Here is a 25,757-nt window from a genome sequence, read left to right on the forward strand (position 1 = left end):
AAAAAATATTCTAGTATTTGTGAAAATATTCTAATATCTATTCTTTAACATTCTAATACTGAGAGAATAGGAACCAGTATACAGTATCACTGAGCTGTAAAATAACAGTTTTATTCAAAATTAATATAAGAGCTTCATAAAATTTGTGACAACACAGACCCTTGGCATATGTTTGAGAAATAGTACACCATATAAAAAAATCAAGCATGAATGGTAAAGAATAAACGAGTAACTGACCTCAAGCCCTCCTTCCATCATCGGAACAATCAAAACAAACTGATAGTGCATACAAACCAAAACTGAACTTACCTTAAGAGGCTGAGGGCCTCTCAATCCCGTTTGTCCTCCCATCTGAGGAGAGCCTTGCTGTAGTGGCTCGGTCATTAAACTGCCAGCATTTCCCATGCCTGGGTTTGGGTACTGCATATTAGGTCGCCCCCGGCCTGCTCCAATTGAACCGTTCATGACTTGATTAGGCATCATCCCCTGTCCATTGCCTGCATTCAACATTCCAGGATTCATGCCAGCATTCATCCCTGTGTTCATTCCCATGGCAGGCTGATTTACTGGACTGTTCATCATACCTGCTGCAGATGGCGTAGGACCCTGATTTGGTCCACTAGTGCCCATCCCCATGTTGGGAGAAGTCAAGCCTGCCTGCGCCATTGGGCTTTTAACCATGCTATTTATCAAACCTAATCCAGGACTGTTCTGTTGGGGCTGGCTGGCCATGCCTTGGCCTGGGCCACCAACCCCCATATTGAGGTTAGGGGAACTACCAGACCGTAGCAATTCTGACAGTTGTTTATGTTTAGAGGCTGCATCTTGTACTATGCCAAGACTTGTCTGAAGCTGACTAATATCACCACCATTGGTTAGTCCCAATTCTGTAGAGTTGATTAATTCATCTGGTAAGTCATGCTCCAAATCAAACAGAGAGCCAAAATCTAAAAGGAAAGAGAAAAGATAAAGATTAAAGTTGACAGAATCAAAATTACAAATTGCTCTATGCTTTGTTCTGGATAAGCATTAAATATTTTCTTTTTCTTTTTCTTTTTTTTAAGATTTTATTTATTCACGAGAGACACACAGAGACAGGCAGAGACACAGGCAGAGGGAGAAGCAGGCTCCCTGCAGGGAGCCTGATGTGGGATTCGATCCCGGTACTCCAAGATCATGCCCTAGGCCGAAGGCAGGTGCTAAACCACTGAGCCACCCCGGGATCCCCAGCATTAAATATTTTCAAACCTCACTCCATGGGATACTATTTGTACTGCAGTCTTTCATATTATACTAAAAAAAAATGTTACATATGTATTTAAAAATTAGAGAATATTTGATCATGTCAACAAGTTTAAACACTTATGAACTGTACCTAAGACCAAAGGAAAAAGGATTAAATGTTAGCACAACACCCATTATGAGTTGCTGAGTTTGTACCCATGATCATGAAAAAGATAAAAAAATTTTTAATATTCCAGAATTCCTTATAAAAGGTTAAAATAACTTATCTATATACAAACTAAATTCAGAATGAAATAAAATATTTGAAATACAATACTAAAGACAACTGATGATTTCTTGATCTTTTGGCTAAAATCAAGTGAAGACAATGGATACAAAAGATCCACCATTTGCAAAACATTCACTGTGAGCTTCATGAAGACAGGGTCTATCTGCCATTCTTTACCAAGTGCCTATTACAGTACAGTGCCTGCCACAAAACAAGTCCTTGATCTGAGTGAATTCCCTTTCACCTGACCTCAGCCTGCAAGATTAGTTTTCCTTAATCAAAATCTTGCTGTAATAGGATACAAAACCATGCCTCTAGCTCCTTCAACAACATACAAATCACCCTGACCCCACAAAAAAGAATATGCAAATTATGGATTAATTCAGAGTTTCTCAATCTTGGCATTACTGAATATTTTGGGCTGGATATTCTTTGTTGTGGGGGAAGAGGAGATTGTCCTATACATTGTAAGATATGCAGCAGATCCTTGGTCTCTCTCAATGCCAGTGGTACCCCTACCCCATTTGTGACAATAAGGTCTCCAAAAATTACCAAATGTCCACCGGAAGGAAAGAATTGTCCCTGGTTGATCTGTGGAATAACAGTATTAACTCATTATACAGAATGAGGTGTTTTGAGGTTTTGTTTTTTTTTTCTCCTTTTAATTCCCCAAGTAGCTTTCACATTAACAAAGCCTAATTGGGTATTTAATAATTAGATATATGTGGCTCTACAACTGATTATACTATTAAAAAGACAGACCATTCCTTGAAGACAAGATACCACTTAGTAATGATCTACTTGGTCCAATTAGTGTTGGTTCCTAAGCACAATTCTTCCCATATGTGCCCTTCCTATTTTAAGAGGATTCTATAATGGCACTGAAATTATCTGTGTATCTGTCTCTCTCCCCTCCTTCCTGCTATCTCTTCCTTCCACCACCCCCTAATGCCACCTCTGCATACAGACTGTAGCTTTTTGTGAAGGACAAGTCTCACCACTTATACACCAACTCCCTAATGTCCAACACACTTAAGCATCTGGTCATATTATAATTGCTCTCAATCACATCCCAGGATCACAGGGCATGATTCAAAGTCCAGACTTTTATAGTTTTATTATTTCCTTTTGAAAAATCATTTTGTGCTCTTCCACTATAAAACGTACCTTAGTTGTTTTGGAATACAAATAAAGTTTTATTTTTTTAAAGATTACATTTATTTATACATGAGAGACAGAGAGGCAGAGACACAGGCAGAGGGAGAAGCAGGCTCCATGCAGAGAGCCTGACGTGGGACTCGATGCAGGGTCTCCAGGATCACACCCTGGGCCGTAAGCGGCGCTAAACCGCTGTGCCACCGGGGCTGCCCTAGCCAAGTTACTATGTCAGAAAAAGAACAGCAGCAAGATAACCAAAGATAAAAGAATTATCAACAAAAGAGAAAAGGAGAGATGCAACTGAGAGGGTACCAACAAAACCAGAAAACGCAGGTTCTTTGAATAAGAGAAATAAATTTCTGGGAAAGTTAAGGAAAAAAAAAAAAAACCAGAAAGCAATACAGCTCATAACTTTACACAAAAAATTGAAGAGACAAAAATGGGTATGTTCCTGGAAAAATATTCACCAAACCTTAATCAAAAAGAAATTCTGCGGCAGCCCTGGTAGCGCAGCAGTTTGGCGCTGCCTGCAGCCCAGGGCATGATCCTGGAGACCCAGGATGGAGTCCCACATCAGGCTCCCTGCGTGGAGCCTGCTTCTCCCTCTGCCTGTGTCTCTGCCTCTCTCTCTCTCTATAAATGAATAAATAAAATCTTTAAAAAAAAAAAAAAGAAATTCTGTAGGATAAATGTCCCAGTTTCTGAAACAAATCAATGACATGAAGGAAAAATGTAAGGGAATGTGAGGAGTTTTTATCACAGATCCAACAACTAGGTATGTCCTGTTTGGATCCTGCAAAACAACTATAAAAAAAAGAAAAAGAAAACAAACACACACACACACACACACACACACACGCATTTTTAAGAAGAGAATCAGGGAGGGGCACCTGGCTCAGTTGAGCATCCTACTCTTGGTTTCACCTCAGGTCATGATCTCAGGGTTGTGCAATTGAGCTCCTCATTGGGCTCTGTGCTCAGCAAGGTAGTCGGCTTAAGATTCTTTGTCCCTCCCTCTCCTTCTGCCCTTCGCAGTGACACTCTCTCAAATAACTAATAAAGTCTTAAAAAGAAAAAGAATTAGGAAAATAAAGCATGACTGAGTGGTGGGTAATATTAAATTACCAATTTTGGTGGGTGTGGTAACAGCATAGTTACTATGTTAAAACAAATCCTTTTAACTAAGAGATACATATTAAGGCATTTCTAGTGAAATGACTTGTCTGGGATTTGCCATAAAACACCCCAGCAAAAAAAGAAAGGAGGGAGCATGTATGTGCGTACAAAAATAACTTGAAGTAACACACGGGAATTCCTTTACACTATTCTATTAAATTGAAACTTCCCATTTAAATAAGTTTAAAAGAAGGAGACATAGAAAGCTTGAATTATCCTGTTACTATTAAGGAAATAGTCTGGAGGTGCCTGGGTGGTGCAATCAGTTAAGAATCTGACTCTTGGTTTTGGCTCAGGTCATGATCTCAGGGTCATTAAGATTGAGTCCTGCATCAGGCTCCTGCTCAGGGAAGTCTGCTTGGGATTCTCCCTCCTTCTCCCCCTGCCCCTCCCGTTTCACAAGCCCACATGCAAGAGCACTCTCTCTGAAAGTAAGAAAAGAAAGAGTCTATTTTAATCACTGGCTAATCTTCCCATAAGGAAAATACCAGATCTAAATGTTTTTACAGGGATGTCCTACTGAACTTTAAAGTAAGACAATTCAACCTCATACAAACACTTCTAGAAAATAGAATATTCTAAAAATCACACGGCCAGTACAAGAAAAGAAAATCATGAACATAAGAAGCAAAAACTCAACCCCCTCAAACAAAAACAAATCCCTAGCAAATCAAATTCATCAGCGTCTTTAAAAAGTACTGTAATGGGAATAAATAATCAGATAGATAGATGATAGATAGATAGAACTGTGATGGGACACCTAGGTTGCTCAGCAGTTGAGCATCCGCCTTTAGCTCAGAGTCCCGCATCAGGCTCCTGCATGGAGCTTGCTTCTCTTCCCTCTGCCTGTGTCTCCCTCTCTGTGTGTCTCTCATAAATAAATAACATTTAAAAAACAAAAAAACAAAAAACTACATCCATCAAAAAAGTGATGGGAACTTCCTTAAATTGATAAAAGGTTCCATCCAAAACCTAAAAACTGACAGCAAATATGCATTAATGGACCAACATCAAAAGTCTCTTTAGCATAAGAACAAGATAAATATACCCATGACAAACATTTCTAATTCAACATTGTACTGGAACATCTAGCCAAAGCAATAAATACAAGAAAAATTACACACTCAGTGCAATGCCAATCAAAATCCTAACAGTTTTTCAGAGAATCAGACAAAAGAACTCTGAAGTACACACAGAAGAGGCTAGTCTCTCCCTCTGTATAATAGGAAAGTACCTACTTCATAGATTATAAGGATTAAATGAGTTAATATACGTATTTAGAATAGTGCCTGACACACATTAAACACCATGAAAATGTTTCATCTATTATTATTCAATGGAATCATTACCTAATTGGCAGACAAAACAATCTTATAATGAGAATGAACTTTTATCAGGCACTTTCAATGTGTCAGGCATTGTTCTTGGCACTTCAATAATTGTATCATTCCCACTAATCTTCTCAACAATATCAAAAGTAGGTAAGAGTGACACAGAATTCACTGAGCATAAATCCACTTCAGTAATATGGAAGTCTTACTTGGGGCACAAGAATTTCAAGGATTTTTTTAAAATATTTATTTATCTATTTATGATAGACACAGAAAGAGAGAGAGGCAGAGACATACACAGGAGGAGGGAGAAGCAGGCTCCATGTCGGGAGCCCGACGTGGGACTCGATCCTGGGACTCCAGGATCGCGCCCTGGGCCAAAGGCAGGCGCCAAACCGCTGAGCCACCCAGGGATCCCCCGAATCTCAAGGATTTTAATTTAACCTGTACTATAGCCAAATCTACTGCATTTGATTGCTGTTTCAGGTTTATGCAAAAACAGTTCACATCACATTACAAAGTTAAGCTCCACTGTGAAGACAAACAGGAGGATTTACACTGGTAGACCCTGAAAATAAAAGTTTAGGATTTTTCTTTTTTTTAATGGCAATTCTGTACTTTTAAAAAGATTTTATTTATTTATTCACGAGAGACCGAGAGAGAGGCAGAGACATAGGCAGAGGAAGAACCAGGCTCCCTGCGGGGAGCCTGATGTGAGACTCCATCCCAGCACCCCAGGATCAAAACCTGAGCCAAAAGCGGGATGCTCAATCACTGAGCCACTCAGGCGTCCCAATCCTGTACTTCCAATAGACCTAAATTGTAGTTACTACTACTCAGGTTTCAACTCAAAGATTGATCCTAACACTATTTCCTAAGATGACTCTCAACCTCATTCATGCACTTCATTATCTTCATCTTTTGTTATAACTAAACATCTGTGTACATCTTACTTCATTACCAAATTATAAATATCTGAAGGATAAAGGTTATTTTACTTTATTTATTTATAAATGAGAGAGAGAGAGCATGTGTGAGCACGTGTACACACGGGTTGGGGTAGAGTCAAAAGAATCTCAAGCAGACTCTCCACTCAACAAGGAAGCTGGTCATGGGGCTCTACTGCACAGCCCAGAGAGCATGAGCTGAGCCAAAATCAAGAGTTGGATGCTTAACCAACTGAGCCACCCAGGCACCCCAAGGGTTGCATTTAATAAATATTTACATTTCTCACAAGATCTAACATATGCTCACAGAATTAAATGTATCCAGCAATTCTAAAATTGAATATTGTAATTATATCTTATTTGGTATTTATAACTTAATAAAAGTTCTTACCTCTACTTAAAACACTTTCAACAACTAAGCTGATTAAATTTGAGAGACTATGGAAAAGTCATATATACTTTAATCAAACACTCATTTCATCTAATATCATGAACAGTCATTATTACTCCTAAGCTACTTTGTACCTCAAAGCTCTGGACGTATATGATTCCTAAATGCCATCAGCTATCATTGTTATCTATAACTTGGCACTGCTCAGGGAGTCCAAAATATCTGGATTTAAACCCAATTCTATAAGCTGACCTCATTTAGCAACTGTGAGCTCAAGTCACCCCTTCCACCAAAAAAGACAGTAAAACTCTGTCTACCGTCTTCATGGAGTTTTGTTCTCTTTTTAGGGCTAGAAGAGTGTCTACTGAGAAAGAGAAATTCACATAGAAGAGGATTCTGGTGTCCCTGGCTGAGAATCTGAACACCTGATGAGAAATTTCAGAACCTCCTATTCAGAAGGAGGGGCCAGGATAATGTCCAGGGTGACTCCTTACCCACAACTTTGTCAAAACAACAAATGGAACCCATGGTCTAAAACTAGTAGAAAAGCAAGTCCCAAACTAAAAGCAATATGTATTGAAATGCAAGGGAAAAACATAATTTTTTAAAAAGATTTGTTTGTTTATTATAGACACATGGGGGGGGGGCAGAGACACAGGCAGAGGGAGAAGCAGCAGGCTCCATGCAGGGAGCCTGATGTGGGACTCGATCCCAGGACTCCAGGATCACACCCTGGGCAGCAGGCAGGCGCAAAATCACTGAGCCACACAGGGAAAAACAGAATTTAAAAATTTAATATCACGGAGATCCCTGGGTGGCTCAGCAGTTTGGTGCCTGCCTTTGGCCCAGGGCGCGATCCTGGAGTCCTGGGATCAAGTCCCGCATCAGGCTCCTGGCATGGAGCCTGCTTCTCCCTCTGCCTGTGTCTCTGCCTCTCTCAATAAATAAATAAATAAATAAATAAATGAATGAATGAATAAATAAATAAATAAATAAATAAATAAATAAATAAATCTTTAAAATAAATAAATCTTTAAAATAAATAAAAAATAAAAATTTAATATCACAATTTAGGAAATCCTACTGAATGGTGGGTTTTAGTACTGACCAGCCTCAATTTCATGCTTGTTACTAATAAGCTCTTCAAGTTCTTCCTTATTCTTCAAGGAAAGGGAGAAAAATGAAGGTTCAAATAAATCATCTTCTCAGGCCCCCATGTGAACTTGCCCTTCATAGGGATTAGTTCAGATCAGCTGAATAAAATTGAATGTTCAGCAAACATGAGAAACCTAGAGGGTCCCTTAACCTAAGGGTTTGGAATTTTTATTCTAAAGACATAATTGATCTACTTAAGAATTTTAAGCAAAAATATGGTATGAACAAATTTGTATTTATCAGAGCCCACTCGAGTAAACAAGATGAAGAATGAATTGGACAGATAAGTCTGGAGTCAGAGACTGGTCAGGAGGCTGCTGCTGGAGAAGTAACAAAAAAACTAGCAGTTAATCCTGGAGCAGAAGTACTAAATGGGCAGAGGCATCAAAGATGCCACTCAAAAAGAACTCTGACTATAGGTAGGAGGTTAAGAAAAAAGACATGGATGAGTCCTAAGTTCCTGGGTTAGAGGGCCTAAGAGTAGATAGGGGCTCTGTTATACAGATGAACAATCCAGAGAAAAACATTGTGATGTAAGAAAAATGTGGAGCTTAAGTCACCACCAGACATTAAGGGGACCATCATATATACAGGTATTTAAGGGACAATAATTTTAACCATCAAACAATGTTAAAACCCAACATTCCCCAGCCCATCCACCAGAAATACTATCTTGGAAACCAGGTTCCAAGAAGGAAATGTTCGTGGTGTCCCATGCTCTAGAGAGAATTTACTAAATGGAGATACTAGGAGATATTTACTAACCTAGGTAAGAGCAGTTCAGTGGAGTTATAAAGAGCAAATACCACCCTGCAGTGGATGGAGAAGTAGGAGGTAGAAAGGAAATGACAAGTAACTTTTTAAGATATTAAAGTAAGCTCCTAAATAGTTGCTTAATTGCACCCTTTATGATTAGAAATTTATAAATCTGAAATTTATTTCATTACCTTTTACACCATCCTATGGCAAATATTACCAAAGAGTATCACAAACAACTGTTGAATGAACTCACATACTATATCCAGTAAGACATTTTCTGCTTGCTTTCAAAAAATTATCAAGACCAATCAATAATAGCAGACTATATCTTCCAAATAGTTCCTTGACAAGTTCCCAAATACCTTTAATGATGCTCAACTACAAAGTAACTTTGAGTAAAATGTTTCTTCACCTGAGTGTACATTCAATCCAAACACGGTGGTACAAATGTGACAGGCCAGATTCAAATGTGATTTGCAAAGTTTAGAATATATGATGGACCAGGTATTAGAAATGTGACAATCTAAACAAAAACGAATTCAGAATGAATATATGGGAAACTAGTGTTGAGTCAAAACATCCTTTCATTATTACATACTGATTTTGTAAGTCATCCTTGGTATTTTCTATATTGCTATTATGGAGTCAGCCATATTACCTCCTGCAAAATGAGTATTCACATCACTTAGCCTTTCCAAAAATCAAGATCAAGATGATTTCACAATATATGAGAAATTAGATAAACACTACCACCATGAAATATATAAATGAAGCATAACCTTCAAAATTAGAATTCTTAACAATACAATCCCACACTGCACTGTAAGCATAAATAAGAGGCTTTTTTTTTCAAGTTACTAATTAGGATGTGAAACTTGAAATAATTTTGGATCAAAATCTAATTCTACTAAACAGCACAGCACCTCTTCCCACTTTTACATTTCCCCCCCATTTAAAAAGCCCAAACATTATTTGTTGGAGAAACAGGCTTTTTGTGCTTCAGGCAAACTGAAGTTAAATAAAAGATCAGTTTTGCTCTTAAACTGTGCACATAAGCAAAATACCCATGCTAATATCCATACTGTCCCAAAACCATTCAATTCTCGAGTATCCACTTAGAAGATAAAATTCACCCACTGATTCTTTCATTTAGTTTTCTCTATGACATTAAAATGCTTTAAAAAATTCCAGATCTCAAAACCTTTCTTTCCTTTAATCCAGTGGTGAGGCCAGAGGGCAAGTAGGAGCAGGACAGATGGAGTAGAGGGAAAGAGTATATAGGATGTGAACAACCTAAAGCTCAGCCTGTTCAGCACTAAAAGAATTCAAAGTAGGGAGAGCAAAGTGAGCGAAGAGGTGGACAGAGAACAGAATGCTAGAGCCTCTATTCCAGGTGAGAGATTGAAGATTTTAAAAAATAAGGATGGAAATGAAAGCCAAATCTACATAACTTCAATAAATCTGGTAACAGTTTGGCTAGACATTGATAATGTAACAAAGATCTCTCCTTATTGGTTTAGGGCACTCCTACATCATTAACTCAGCTGTTTGGAGCCCTTAAAAAGCATGACATTTTAATACATTGTAGTCTTTAAAATGAGGCAAATTTGCAAACCTCATGAATTAGGCTGAAACACACACACACAGAGAAAAAAAGAAAAAAAAGAATTAAGTTGAAACAAGATATCTAATGTTACTTCATTCAGTGCTTTATTTAAAAACAGTATTTTGAGGGTGTCTGGGTGGCTCAGTCAGTTAAGCATCTGCCTTTGGCTCAGGTCATGATCCTGGGATCAAGCCCTGCATAGATTGAATTTGGATTGAATATATGGGAAACTAGTATTGAGTCAAAACATCCTTTCATTATTACGTACTGATTTTGTATGTGTTTATCCATGCTCAGCAAGGAGTCTGCTTGCTTCTCCCTCTCCCTCTGCCCCTTCCCCTTCGCTCGTTCTAACAAATCTTTTTTAAAAAAATAGTATTTTGATACTCTGTAGATGAAGCAGAACTAATCACATACAACCCACCTATTAGGGAAAGAAAGGTGCACAAACTACTTTTGAAAGACGAAGAAAATTAAATGAAATATCCATGCTGGAAAAACAGATAAGATTTCTAATCCTTTTCAAGACAAGTGGAAACAATCTTTTGAGTTATATACAAATTTGGACTGAAGATGATTATCAATATTAGGCCATACAGGATCACATAGCTATGCATGTTAGCAGCAAGTGTTGAATTTTGAAATCCAATGGAGGCAAAGGGCAGAAGTACATGCAAATTTCAAAATATGCAGTTAACATTGTCCTGCAACCATGACATCAAAAGGTATACCTATACCTTGGCAAGTGACTGACTTCAAGTTGCCTCAACCCCAACACATTTAAGTTAGATCTCAAAATTGAAACAAAGTGCTCTAATTGATCCCAAATGTATGACCTCGGGCCCACTTTTAGAAGTTTTATACTATCTGTTTTGCTCTTCATCAATTTATAAATATAGTGACACTTCTTGGCATGAATTTAACTAAAGGTGAGGACACTATTGTTTATTAAAATCCCACCTCAAAAATCAACTCAATGACATGTTCATATTAAACCTAAACGGCATGTTAATTAAACTATTGCTGATCATTTCTTGATTTTGAGTAGTGGTAACATCTTGGGAGCTTTGCGGTGAGGCTAAGATTTGTTTGCCTGACTGGGGTTTTGTTCTGAGATAATGAAATGCCTATAGGGGATCCTATATGATAGAGCTATCATACCATCTCTACAAAAAACAAAAAATTCCTAAAGATTGCATATCTGTAATGAAAAAGGAGTGTGTGAATGTTTCTGAGTTACCTGCTGTATCCTCTACATTTAAGACAACTGATAAACAAAACTTGGACCTTAAAAAATAACAATTCACATAAATAATTAATCTAACAAAAACTTCCAAGGCAAATGGAAGTGCACTTCAAAAGATGAATGACATACCCCTAGTCTTCCCTGCCATTAGGTGTTCTTGATACTGATCCTGTACCGTGTCACCAAAATTTGTCTTTCCCTTTTCCCTGACCATGCCATTCTCTTGTTCAGAAAATTTTTATCCTGATGGTAAATGTTAAACTCCTTACATTTCTGTCTGCAGACATGTTACACCATAGTCTGCATTCCAGTCATATTAGAACCACCTGCATTTTTTCCACCTAAAACAGAAATACTCTTCCAACTTTCTCTACTTCTAAGTTATCTTAAAAGTTCTCCTACCTCTGTTCAAATATATTTTCTCTCTGACGTTTTTCCCTTCGTTCTCCAAATCCACCCTGTAAGAAACAATCCCTATTCTCTATCTTTATCACAACTTTTTAAAACATTTTTCAGTGTATAACTCATTGGGAAATTGTGTGGACCTGTATACCAACCCCACCAGATAGATCCTAAATGCTTTGAGAGCAAAAAGTGCAACCTTGATTCATTTTTACATGTTCAAGTGTCTAATAAAACTTGGCAGGTAGTCGATGGTTGCTGGCTGAAATGAGAGAAAAGATACACCCAATGAAAGCAGTGACTACTCAACTCAGGAGAATCACACTTCAAAATGTTCAAAATTTAACTCTTCACAACCCTTCCCCACTACATCCATACACAATTACTTCATTTCCTATGTTTGCTATCTTAGTAAATGGCAACTTTACCAATCCAGCTGCCCAAACTTGAAACTTGGGAATTACCCTTGCTCCCTCTATCACAATATCCTATGTGTAATTAATCACCCACTTTCCTCACATCTTTTCACTGCTTTCCATCTAGTAATTCAGGCCACCCTCATCACAGCTGGAATCCTAAAACAGCCATCTCTCTGGTCTCCATTTCATATTGTTCCCTATTCCTTTCCAAAGCATTCCACACTTTAGGCAATCATCAAGGTACAATTTTATGCCCCATTCATTTAAAAGAGCCAAAATTGAAAGTCTAAATTCCAATAAGTATTATAAGCCAAGCATAACTGGCTCTTACTTCTATAGCCCTGTCTCTTGCTATCCCCCCATCCAGATGGATACTAACAGGTTCCCTAGCAGGCTACACTCTTGTCCCCAGCCTGGGCTCACTCTTACTAACCGTATATTCTATCCTTCAGATCTCAAGATCAGACACCAATTCCTCAGAGACAGCTGCGAAAGAAACAGTCGTTACAGGTCCTTGTTTCTCCCAATATACACAGTACTTCCCAAAAATAATGTTGGTCACATCAGTCTCAAATGTCGCTCTGATCTCTGGATCTATAAGCTATGGGAAGGAAGAGTCCATCTCCGTCTCCACTACCAGAGTATTCCCTGCACTGAGGATAAATGCCAAGTATACAGAAAATGTTAGTCTAGTACAGATGAATGCCAGCTTGTCAACTCTTCTAAGCCAGTATTTTTCAAATTGTGGGTCACAAGCCAATAATGGGTCATGAAATCAATAGTGGGTCAAAACAAGCACTTAAAAAAAAGAAAATGTAATAGAAAACATCAGTATAGGGCAGCCCAGGTGGCTCAGCGGTTTAGCGCCGCCTGCAGCCCAGGGCCTGATCCTGGAGACCCGGGATGGAGTCCCACGTTGGGCTCCCTGCATGGAGCCTGCTTCTCCCTCTGCCTGTGTCTCTCTGCCTCTCTCTCTCTCATTAATAAATAAATAAAATCTTAAAAAAAAAAAAAAAAAAAAGAAAACATCAGTATATTACAGGTAGTAAGGGTAAGTAGTTTGTCCACTGGCTGAGGCAGGGTGTCTAATTCTCCACGTAAAATGTAGTTTTCATTGGGTATGGTTAAAAAAATGTTTTTAATAAAAAAAAAATTTAATAAAATAAAAATTTTTGAAAACCACTGCACTGCTCCTTTTCTTCTGCCTCTTCCTTAAGAAAGTCGTCTTTTGGGATCCCTGGGTGGCGCAGCGGTTTAGCGCCTGCCTTTGGCCCGGGGCGCGATCCTGGAGACCTGGGATCGAATCCCACGTCGGGCTCCCGGTGCATGGAGCCTGCTTCTCCCTCTGCCTGTGTCTCTGCCTCTCTCTCTCTCTGTGTCTGTGACTATCATAAATTAAAAAAAAAAAAAAAAAAAACAAGAAAGTCGTCTTTTAAGACCCAGATAAGCAAACAGAAAATAGAAAAAAAAAAAAAGTGCTCACACAGTTCTTTATTAAAAAGCCATTCTTAACTTGAGCATTTCCAGTAAGAACAATCTGCTGATTTCTCATTATGCTTTAAATACTTGATTTCCATGTTAATTACTTACATATACAAGACACCCTATATGATAGTACATATAGTACTTCTACTTTTATTTTAATCTCTGCTACCACATTCTTACACTCTTCAGAAACTTAATCTTTGAGTAGATTTATTGGCTAACTACACCATAAGCTTTACTTCTAAGACAACTACTCTGAATTTCATGAACTGGGCTTTCTCTTTATCCATCTATCTGTAAATCCATTAAAAAAAATCTACCACTGGCTTGCTGTTGCTATATATTTACTCAGTAAGGTTAAAAACCGTCAACACAATGAGTGCATGCTACACTGCAGCACGCACTCTCCTAAGCATTTGATAAAGAGACTTTTCATTTATTCCTCACCACAGTCCTGGAAGGTGGGTACTACAGGAAAGGAAGCTGAGAAAAAGAGGTTAATTGGTCCAAGATACATAGTTAATAAAGGCACAACTGGGATTGAACTCTAAAGTAGTCTCTCCAAAAACCCTTTTTCTTAACCGCTCACTTTTTTTCTGGAGTTTTAGTTTTCCTTTCTCTCTCTCAACTATATTACTCCTAATTGCCTTTTGACACATTTATAAAATAACATCTGTATCTAAAAACAAAGGATATCTAAACTGTTCAGAAGAAGCTTAATACCTTGATATTTATTCTCTTAAACCTGTGAGAACTGAGCAATAAAAAATTTCAGAAAACTAACATCCCTCACATGAAAAAACTTATCTGCAAAATTCAATGTTAAACATTTTTATACCTGGTATAATTTAAGTTTCAACTTGCCTATTAATCTCTCTTCTGTTTGCCAAACTAAAAAATTTCAACTTCAGAAATTCTCAAAGAAGAAACCCTAAGACCATAAAATACACACAAAACAGGCATGTCTTATTTTTCTATTAATTGTTGGGTGTCATGAATTGGCAGAACGGCTCCTGAAACTGTTTCTGTAAATACACCAGGAAGAGGTATTTTACACTCCCACTTGTATCTGCAACATTCTTCCTACTCCTTTTTTTTTCCCCTTTCCTATTTACCACTTAATGTCCCTACAAACTCCACTAGGCACTTATTTTCAACTTCTTGTTTCAATTTATCTCGCTTTTTATAGAATAGACTAAGGAGAAGGTGGAAAAGCAAAGTAAAACAGAAAATAATGCCAAAAGGCAACCAAAAGCAGAAACCGTTTCCTCTCTCTCCATTATACATTCACTGGACATGCCAATGCATTTCTTACGTCTGTGACAGACGAATTTCTGCTGGAAAAAGGCACCCATATTGTATGTAATATGTACAAGATTTACAACATGGGCAGCCTGGGTGGCTCAGTGGTTTAGTGCCGCCTTCCGCCCAGGGTGTGATCCCTGGAGACCCGGGATCGAGTCCCATGTCGGGCTCCCTGCATGGAGCCTGCTTCTCCCTCTGCCTGTCTTTCATTAATAAATAAAACTTAAAAAAAAAAAAAAAAAAAAAGATTTACAACGTAACAAGTTGCTTAAAAAAAAAAGCCACTTTAACTATCAACCACAGATAACCTTCTTGAAGCCCTATAAATGAACTCACGAAGCCTCAAGAATAAGCAATTGCCAGTGTTCAAGGCACTTAATAAAATGTTTTGAAACTTAACACTGAGGTCAGCAATACCTCATTGGACCAAGGAGCCGTAACTGAAACAACTCCAGAAGCAGAATTCTAATGTAAACATGCATGCCTTAAAAATAAAATTAAAGCACAGTATCACAGGTTTAAGAGCTGAAAAAGAGGGCAGCCTGGGTGGCTCAGCGGTTTGGCGCCTGCCTTCAGCCCAGGGCGTGATCCTGGAGACCTGGATCGAGACCTGGATCGAGACCTGGATCGAGTCCCACGTCGGGCTCCCTGCATGGAGCCTGCTTCTCCCTCTGCCTGTGTCTCTGCCTCTCTTTCTGTCTCTCATAAATAAATAAATAAAATATTAAAAAAAAAAAAGGCTGAAAAAGAAATGGCCTCCACCAAACACATTCATTCTGGTTAGGATAATAAACCATTAATCCACAATAGTGTTTTGAGAAAGTATAACTGACATAAAAAAAAAAAATCCTTGCCACTTTTCAATTATGTATATTAATCTAGTGGTCAAAAGGATATATTTTATATCCTATCTGCCCTGTACCTCTGAAATGAAAAAGAAGCATAAAATCTAAGCCAATTCTGACACTAGTACATAGTAGGACTACAAAACTCATAGTGAGACCGGAAAGATCTTTACTTAGTATGCCAGAACCTAATGCTGTCACCCATCTTTCCAGAGCCTGTTCTCAGTGCACACAGCATCAAGTGTTTAAAAACCAGTGACAGAACATATCCAGTGAACAATGAAAGCAACATATCCTCCTCATCAAGTCCATCACTCAGATTATTAGAAACAGGATCAAGAAATATTTTCAGGACTTACCTGCTAACTTTCTTGATCAATAATTTTACCAAAATATTTTTGCAAATGGCTTTTATAACTTTTTTTGGTTGAAGAACATAAAGTCATTTGACTTTATCAAATAATTTTGACTTAACCATACCAAGTTAAATAAGATTTTCAATGGAACAAGTACAAATATTCAAACAGGAACATAAAGATGTGAAAGCTAAAAAATAAGCCTCTTCCTCCCCATTCCAACACATAAAACTTGATCTTAATTCAAGTTATTTGAGTCAATCTGGAAATGTTTTAGAAGAATCTTTGATTATCTAATGAGAAGTCATTTTTATTCTGCATCAGTGGCTAACCTTAAAAATTCAGAAGTTGGAATTTAAACACTAGTTTTGTTAACACTTTACTATGTCAACCCAGTTGGCTTCCAGTTTCCTTTTCTATAAAACTGGCATATGCAAATACTCTTGGTAGGTACACTTACACTACTAAAATCACAAGCCCTAATCATTAAAAAAAAAAAAAAAAGTTTTGGATATTTAGAATGTTGGGATCATTTTGACCCAGTTCTAGATAAAATTCATAATCAATTACCTAAAACTTACTTTCACATTTATAAAATACCCAGGTTAATAACTCAAAAGTCAAAATGTAGAAAGTTACATGTTTGAAAACTTTAAGTTTTAAAAAGTGAAGTGTGGAGTGTCTCTGTTAAAAGTTCCCTGCAAACTTATACTATACACTGCTGGCTACGAAAAAAGAAAGTCAGATCACCAAACTTGAATTAAGTTCACAATGGGACAATATTTTCTTTACAACTACCTCCTTCTATTCCCCCCCACCCCCGCAAAAAAAACAGACTGAGAAGGTTTAAAAATTAGACACCAAAGAATTCCTGGAGTATAATCTTAATGGGGGCAGGGAGATCAGCTCTCATCACAAAATTTAGAGAAAAGGTAACTAACACTAAGATAAACTCTTAGTATTAAAATTGAGCTCATCTCAATATTGAGGATATTTTACTCTAAAAACCCACTTGATACATTTAGGACTCTTAAAATTATCCAAAGATATTTCAAGTAGCAAAATAGTTTTTGTGTTCTAGACAGGTGAGACATTACTAAAACGAGTTAAAGTTGCCAAGTACACAGATCAAATATGGAGAAGGCAGGAGAGCACCTGAAGAGAGGTGTCTGAACAGAGCCCAGTCTTGCTTTTAGGCCTTGCAGTACACTCCAAGAATAAGCTACTCAAATCAGGAGTATTCAAAATGAAACACATTAAAGAAGTTTTCTCTACAGCATCTCAAGTCTCCGGTGAACTAAAATGTAAAATCCATTACCACATTTCACAAAAATTAGAGAAACAACACAAAAACCTGCAGGCAGAAATATGTTTAAAGGTGATCTGAAAACCGCTCTGAGTACTTTAAGTGCAAAAGAATATGATACTCGATATGCATTAATAGTTCTGAGGAAGAAAGGCACGTAAGAGAAAAAAAAAATCTGTAAAGACCAAAGAAAGTTCAAGGAATAAGGATAGATCAAAGTTCTTGCACTGCCAGTTTTACAATTCTGAAGTAGAAAGGCACAAAACTGCAAAAATCCTCAATCTTTGCAGGTTATCTTAAACTCATGACACATTTTTCTTAAAAAAGCAAAGCATCCAACGCATTTGCCATATCCTTACATTTTCACCCTCCGAAATGCAGCCTACTTAGAAACATGCTTTAGAAGTTCTCTACAAACTCAGAGGGTACATTTAACTCCATTATACACTCTCACTGGCAGATGGAGAGATGACGTTGAGTTAAAGAGATGCTCCGTAGTAGAGGGGGAATATCCTGTGGACTGTCAGATGGCCAGCCATTCTTCCTCTTCATTATCCTGACATCTCAAACAACTACGACAGCAAAAGAGAAGGTCGGGGGCCATCAGGAGAGCACCAAACTAATTATAAGAAGGGGATGATGGAGGAAAGTCTCCCTGAATTTCCCTGGACAAAAAGGGCTGGTCCACAACTGAGTGAAGTTAAGAATGGTAGAGCTTTTTTACGCTGAACTATGGACCTCCAAATATGTTTAAAGCACAAAGAGACAAAAACACACAAATACAGAACCTAAGGCACACTTTAAACTTTTATACGGATCAGCTAATGTATGCAGTTCATGATTGGGACCCCCTAACCACTTCTAATTTTGATTTCCAAGTACATAACTCCACACCAACGGGTATCTACACACACACACACACACACACACACACACACACCCCCCAAGAGAAAGTGACTACAAACTGCAAAGAAAATACCTCTGCTCTCTCTCAACCTAAAACCCGAGTTTCAGACATTTTGGTCTCACACCAAAGAAATGGGAGACGTAAAATGAACTGCGCTCCATATTGATTCTTAAGGCAAATAAAAAAAAAAAAAAAAAAAAAAACGGGAGGGGGGGAAGCTAGGAATGGTAGGTAAAATAATTCGAACCAAATTTTGGCTTTGACGTTAAACCTAAGGTCAAACCTGAAATCGTGGACCACACATACACACAAATAAAATCATGATTTTTTTTTTTTTTTTTACATTTTCATGCTCAAAGGAAAATCCTGTGCAAAAAAAAAAAAAAAAAGAGAGAGAAAACCTTGAAAAGGAAGAGTGGAAAGTAGAGAAAACAGAGTAAGTGCAATAGAGGAGAAAGGATTCGCAATTCCTCATTTCTCAACAACAACAAAAATTCAAAGTAAAATTGCATAAAAAGCCCTTACACACAAATGCACTGGCATTTCAAAAATTAAACTGCATGGGAGCAACAATAAAGGCTATTTCCATAGCACCACTCAAGAGCTCTAATTCCAGAACACATCGATATGACATAGTGTTGCAACGAATGTATTAGGAAGCAAAAGAAAATGGTCGGGCTACTGGACGTCTTCGACCAGCTCATTCAAACACCTTTAAAATTAATCAAGAAGCAGAAAACTAACAAGAGAGGGGAGAAAAAAAAAAAAAAGGAAGAAAAAAAATGGAAGAAGAACGGTGCACCGAGCAAAAAAAAAAAAAAAGATCAAGGGGGGATGTGGAAGGCCAGGGCTCCCGGGACTAACCTGTGCCGTCGCTGGCCGACGCCGAGAGGGCCGGAGATGAGAGTTTAGGCCGCTTGGCTGAAGGCGGCCCCGGTTCCACCACATTCTCGGCCATTTTTAATTCTTTCGGAGATACAGGCGAGGAAAACGAGAATCCTCGGGAAATCTCTTCTCCGGCCAGGGCTCCCCGCCCCGCTGCCTGGGGTGGGCTTGGGGGCTCCGCCGGCCCCCGAGGGGGGTGGGTGGGGGAAGTTCCTTTTTCTCTTCGCTGGGTCGCGGTGGCCGAAGAGGGATGCGGACTCGATAGAAAAGGTAGGGGCGAGTGCGAGGGGCCGGGCCTGCGCCCAGGCCCGGAGGAGGGCACAGGAGCACAAACCCGCCGAGCGCGTCCGCTGCGGCGAATTCCCGGGAACTCGCGGCTCTAGAGGCGCAGTCCCCGGCCCGCCGCGGCCGGCCCCTGCCCAGCCGAGGTCTCTCGGAGCTCCGCCGCCGCCATCAGCCTCTTCCTCCTCGGCGCTGTCCTCCTCCTTCTCATCGCCACAAGGAGGCGGGGGCGAAAAGGGGGGAGAGGAGGAGGCGACGAGAGACACTCACCTCCTCCCGGTGCCCCCTCCCGGACCTGCGCCCCCACCCTCCGAGCCCTCCTCCTGCCGCCGCGCTCCGCGCCGCCGCCGCACCGGCCCCTAATGGCCGAAGAGAGCTCGCCCGAGCCGAGAGCCAGGCTGGCGCCGCCGCCTCACATCGCGCGGCGGGCGGCGGAGGCGCAGCGAGGACGCCGGGCGCGGAGCTCGCAGGTCCGGAGGGCCGAGGGGGCCGGGCCGAGCAGCGCCGCCCGCCCGCCCGCCCGCCCGCGCCGACGCCAAGCCCACCGAGGAGGGCCCGCTCCGGCGGGCGGCGCAGGCGGCCTCTCCTCGCGCCGCGCTCGCCTCCTTCGTCCTCCTCTCCCGCCGCACGGAAATAACTACGGCCGCCGCTGCGGCCCCCACCCCCGGCGGCCAGGTGCCGGGAGCGCCCGCCCCCCGGGGCTCCGCTCGGGGCCGCCCTCGGCGGCGGGCGAAGGCGCCGCGGGGCGCGGGGTTATGTAATGGTCCCCCCTAGGCGTCGACGCCGGCCCGGCTGCCGGGCCGCGGTGGGGGTGTGTGCGGACGGGAGGGGGCTGGGGTCGCCTCAGCCCGTGCGCCCCGGGCCCCCTGCCACTGTCTCGGCCCCTGCCGCCTCTCTCCGGCCCGGCTCGCCTCCGCACTCCGGCTCCAGCAGTTCGCACTCAGCCCGGCGTCCCGCTTGCCCACTCTCGCCCGCTCCCTCTCGCCCTCTCTCCCCCCCAGCCTAGCACACAAACAAGATGGCGGCTGTTGTTTCTTCCCTCTGCCGAATCCTCCTTACAGGCTAGCGGTAGCAGCGGCGGCCGGAAATGAGCCAAGGGGGGGTGAAAAAAAGGGGAGGGGTTGGGCCTCCGGAGGGAGGCGGCGAGGGGGCGGGGCCTGGGCCCGAGCCGCTCACACAATGGGGGAAGAGGACCCGGGGGCGGGGCCGGTTCCAATCACGGGATCCGCCCAAGGCCCCAACGCGGTTGGCGCTTCCGCAAACTCCCCCGGCGTCACCCGGTGGCTCCCTTTAAAGGGGAGGACTTGGCGAGGCGGGCGGGCTCGGGGGCAGGCTCGGGATCTATTTTCGGTCGGTGGACACTTGCGGGGGAAGGTCCCTGGGCTGGGTCTCTGCGTGGGGGACCGGTGGGAACCGGGGGTGACGGGGCCCGGAGCTGCGCTGGGGAAGGCGCCGGCTCACCGCGCAGGTGGCCGCATGCGAGCGCCGTGGGGATGGCCCCGCGTCCCGGGCCATCGGGCGGCCGGTGCTCCGAACCCGGGTTCAATCCACCGGGCGGGGGGTGCCCCGTCGTCGGCCTGTGTTTCTCGGGCCAGAGACCCAGCGCGTCCTCTCTCCTCCGTCTCTTTCCTAAGAGGGGACAGTTCACGTCCAAAAATCACACGGATTTTAAGTTGTTTCCCTTTTCTGCGAATCTTAAAATTTGTTTTACAATAATAAGCATGTATTATTTTGATAAACAGGAAACAATCACAGTGGTGGGAAGAGCTTTAGGACTAGACCTAAACCCGGCTCTGGCCCACCACGTGTCCACTTGCCCCCACCGGGTCGCTCTCTCACCAAAGCAGACCTGAATTATTTTTCTGAATACATCTGAGACCTGAGGACATTTTATGGTTCTTCTTTTCACCCTCCCCCAGGAGGCTGGCTCAATAAAAGACCCCGATGAGGTAGTGCCTTAAGGATAATGTAGATGCGGGGAAGGACAAAAACCGTGATGTGCTGAAGATACTCTAAGCATGGACAAAAAGCAAAAATGTAAGCTACAGAAGAAAATTCTTGAATATAAATGAAGTGTGTGCAAAGCACAGTTTTGCAGAGGAGGCCCTCGCAGCACACTTTCGCATTCCTACACGTTACGGGATTCCGCTGTGCTTGGCCTGGGGTGGATTGCTACTTGGGGAGGTGGCAAGGTTGTTTGTTAGTGTCCCCCAAGGAAACCCCCAAACCAGTATCTATGGAGATAGTTAAAAACTTTTTCATATATTTCAAATCTCATGCTCCTTAGCTGGTGTTTACTTATTGTTGAGTTTACTTTGGTGATGTGGTTGTTTGCTCTTCAAAGTGAATGGTGAGGAGAATACGAAGCTAAGAGTGAAGAGAATAATGGAGCCGCTCAGGTTACCAGCAAGGAAGAGTTCTGTCCTGTGATGTTCAGGCCTAATTCACCCCCAACTGCAGTAGAAAAAGTAGGTAAGTTGAAAAAGTACTTTAAGGGCATCCCGGGTGGCTCAGCGGTTTAGCGCCGCCTTCACCCCGGGGCCTCATCCTGGAGTCCCGGGATCGAATCCCATTGTCCGTCCCCCTGCATGGAGCCGGCTTCTCCCTGTCTGTCTGTCTCTCTCTCTCTCTCACATAAATAAATAAAATCTTTTTAAAAAGTAAGAAAGTACCTTCTTAAAAGTTGTTTTGGATGGGTTCAGCATGTAGGACTAAGGTCAAAATGGGCCTTCAGGAATGATTCGGTTATTTCTAATAGTCTATACACCACATTTGCAGTAAAGAGGACAGAGGAAAGAAATGTGGACAACACCTGAAAGCTTGGCTGATGGTTTCCTTCTGAGAGATTGCTCACCCAACTTTTTGAAGAGTTTCTGACCTTTGGAAAAAGATTTGCCTTCTTTTGCAGAGGATCCAACTTGCATGTGAGCAGCATTCAAACAGAACTGGCGTGCCTGGCCAAAAGTGCCTTAGGTCTAGGTACAGGAAGCCTGTCCAAGAAGATCTGAGGACCCTCTCCTGAGAAACTTCTGCAAAAAGGAGAATCAGGAGCCATGGACCTGCCCAGAAGGGAAGGCTCCACTGTAAACTGAGAGTTCTGATGCCTCCTGCTCCTTCCCAGGATTTGCACCTTGGGGTCTTGAGCCCGGACCCAGAAGGCAGGCACATTGAAGGCTTCTTGAAAAATAACAGTCACTCAGATGCAAAGGGATGAGACCAGGTAGTTTCAAAAAAGCAGAATTGAATCATCAGCCTGGATTATATATAACCTAATGAAATGGAGATTTAACCAACTATGCAGTGCTATGTGTAGATTTTTTTTATTTTTTATTTTTATTTTTTGCTATGTGTAGATTAAGAGTGTTCATGAAGAAGGAATTGTCTGTCGGTCACTAGCTGGGAGGTGGGAGAGGGGTGGTAGGGGGAGACGCAGAAGAGAGCGGAAACTACAGGTAGAACTCAGGCACTGAAGGTCATCGGGACTGGGTTTAAATTCTGGCTCAGCCGGGTGATTTGGGCAGGCTCCTTATCTGTAAAATGGATTTCTTGATTAGACCCACTTTATTGTGAAGATTAAACATGATAGATAATTTATGAACAGTGCTTACCACAGTGTTTGACACATAGTAAGCACTCAGTACACCTTAACTGTTTCTAGTCATTCATTCTAAAATTAAATTAAGGGGACGCCTGGGTGGCTCAGTGGTTGAGTGTCTACCTTCAGCTCAGGTCAGGATCCCAGGGTCATGGGAGGGAGTCCCACATCAGGTTCCCTGCTTCTCCTCCTGCCTATGCCTCTCTCTCTCTCTCTCTCTCTCTCTCTCTCTCTCTCTCTCTCGTCTCTCATGAACAATCTTTTTAAAAAATTAAATCAAGAAGGGCTATTCTAGGCCCAACAAAGTTTGTCCTAAGTACTTGTCATCAAGGGAAGAATGGCTCATGAAGTTGGGTTCCTCCCACAAATACAAATGGGACAGGGTGGTGGGAGTGGCTATATATCCATTCCAAGGAATTATCGATTTAAATATTCTTCTAAAAATGTTGTCAGTGTTTGCAAGTATGCATTTTAATTTATATCGTACATTTAATAAAATCTGTTGTTGAAAAAAATTTTAGTAACCAGTATTGGCAAGGATACGGAGAATTGGTATTTACATACACTGTTAGTGGGAATAGAGCATATAATAAATGTTTAGGTTCATACCAAATGCTTATAGAATTTGAAAATCCGGGACGCCTGGGTGGCTCAATGGTTGAGCGTCCGCCTTTGGCCCAGGGCGTGATCCTGGGGACCTGGGATCGAGTCCCACATCGGGCTCCCTGCATGGAGCCTGCTTCTCCCTCTGCTTGTGTCTCTGCCTCTCTCTCTGTGTCTCTCATGAATAAATAAATAAAATCTTTAAAAAAAAAAAAGAATTTGAAAATCCTGGTATCTCTAGGATATGCAAGTGCACAGAGAAGGATAGGAGGAAGGATAGCTGCTGTTTCCTGCAGCATTATAATAGTTCCCCCCCCATCCCAAAGGTATACAAACCAGCAGCTCACCTCTAAGTGTGAATGTTAAAAACAACAACAAAAAACCCAACTATAGATATTATTCCACTTAAATAAGTTTACAAAAGTATTCAAATTCACAGAGACAGAAAGAATGGTGATTGCTAGGGGCTGAGAAGAATGGTAAGATATTCTTTAATGGGTAGAGTGTTTCAGTTTGGTGAGATTAAAAAATTCTGGAGCTGGATGGTGGTGATGGTTGCATAGCTGTGTGAATGTACAAAATGCCATTAAACTACACTTAAAAATGGTTAAGATGAAAAAAAAAATGGTTAAGATGTGGGGAGCCTGAGGGGCTCAGTCAAGTGTCTGACTTCATTTTGGCCCAGGTCATGATCTCGACGTTATGACATCAAATTTGGCGTCAGGCTTCAAGCTCAGCTCTCTTTCTCAAATAAATCATTTTTTTTTAAAAAGTTAAGATGGGGACAGCCCCGGTGGCACAGCGGTTTAGCACCTGCCTTCAGGGATCCCTGGGTGGCGCAGCGGTTTGGCGCCTGCCTTTGGCCCAGGGCGCGATCCTGGAGACCCAGGATCGAATCCCACATCGGGCTCCCGGTGCATGGAGCCTGCTTCTCCCTCTGCCTATGTCTCTGCGCCTCTCTCTCCCTCTCTCTCTCTATCTCTGTGACTATCATAAATAAATAAAAATTAAAAAAAAAAAAAAAGCACCTGCCTTCAGCCCAGGGTGTGATTCTGGAGACCCGGGATCGAGTCCCGCATCGGGCTCCCTGCATGGAGCCTGGTTCCCTCCCTCTCCCTCTGCCTGTGTCTCTGCCTCTCTCTCTCTCTCTCTCTCTCATGAATAAATAAAATCTTAAAAAAAAAAAGTTAAGATGGTAAAATTTATCTTATGTATTTTTGACCACAATTTATACAAAAAAAAATTTTTAATGGTTAAAATGGTAAATTTTATGTATTTTTTATCACACACACACAAAAAAAAAACAATAAGCAATGAAACAGTCATTTAAAAGTGAGTAAGTAGGGGATCCCTGGGTGGCTCAGCGGTTTGGCGCCTGCCTTTGGCCCAGGGTGCGATCCTGGAGACCCGGGATCGAATCCCACGTCGGGCTCCCGGTGCATGGAGCCTGCTTCTCCCCCTGCCTATGTCTCTGCCTCTCTCTCTCTCTGTGACTATCATAAATAAATAAAAATTTTAAAAAAATAAATAAAAATAAAAGTGAGTAGGTAGGGGCGCCTGGGTGGTTCAGTGGGTTAAGCATCTGCTTTCAGCTCAGGTCATGATCCCAGGGTCCTGGGATTGAGTCCAGTATGGGGGAGTTGGGCTGCTCAGCAGGGAGCCTGCTTCTCCCTCTTCCTGCCACTCCTCTTGCTTATGCTGTTTCTCTTTATGTCAAATAAATAAAATCTTAAAAAAAAAAAAGGTAGATATGTACTACCATAAAAAGGTCTCCATATATTGCTAGAGACAAAAAGAAAATTAGAGAACAGCAGGTATAGAATGGCTCTATTTTTATAAATGTAATTAATAATAATGGAAGCTGAGAAAATATGTATGTACCAAACTGTCAATGGGTGTTGGAGTAAGAGAAGTGTTATGGGGAGCTTTCATTCTACATTATAAATTTTTGTGGCTAATGAAGTCAGGATAAAAAGCATTTTTTTTAAAGCCTTAAATTATTCCTCTTTGATGTTAGGATACAGTTTCACGTCCCAGAAATGGCCCTTGTCTACCTGTCTCGTTTGTTCCAAATTCCCTCCTTGC

The 25,757-nt window shown here is 41.4% G+C and overlaps 1 protein-coding gene and 1 long non-coding RNA gene across 5 annotated transcripts in view; one reads left to right on the plus strand and one right to left on the minus strand.

Annotated features, from left to right (window-relative positions):
• Window positions 1-19,977, minus strand: part of EP300 (E1A binding protein p300) — an 84,522-nt gene extending 64,545 nt beyond the window's left edge. For both annotated transcript variants that reach the window (XM_055328034.1, XM_055328033.1), the window contains exons 1-2: window positions 19,172-19,977; window positions 310-947 (exon numbers count right to left, since the gene is read on the minus strand). In XM_055328034.1, coding sequence (XP_055184009.1) covers window positions 310-947; window positions 19,172-19,265 — 732 coding nt within the window. In that variant the 5' untranslated portion in view covers window positions 19,266-19,977. The remainder of the gene's footprint in view (window positions 1-309; window positions 948-19,171) is intronic.
• An 818-nt stretch (window positions 19,978-20,795) lies between these two features.
• On the plus strand, window positions 20,796-23,838 carry LOC129511796 (uncharacterized). Of its 3 annotated transcripts, XR_008664905.1 has the most exons (4): window positions 20,796-20,824; window positions 21,394-21,511; window positions 21,819-21,946; window positions 22,253-23,838. It is a non-coding gene; the product is annotated as an uncharacterized LOC129511796 (long non-coding RNA). The 3 variants fall into 3 exon arrangements; XR_008664903.1 differs by lacking the exon at window positions 20,796-20,824 and having other exon boundaries at window positions 20,979-21,511; XR_008664904.1 differs by lacking the exon at window positions 20,796-20,824 and having other exon boundaries at window positions 20,979-21,511; window positions 22,383-23,838.
• The last annotated feature ends 1,919 nt before the right edge of the window (window positions 23,839-25,757 follow it).

This window comes from Nyctereutes procyonoides, unplaced genomic scaffold, assembly GCF_905146905.1.
Source record: "Nyctereutes procyonoides isolate TBG_1078 unplaced genomic scaffold, NYPRO_anot_genome, whole genome shotgun sequence".
Lineage (NCBI taxonomy): Eukaryota > Metazoa > Chordata > Mammalia > Carnivora > Canidae > Nyctereutes > Nyctereutes procyonoides.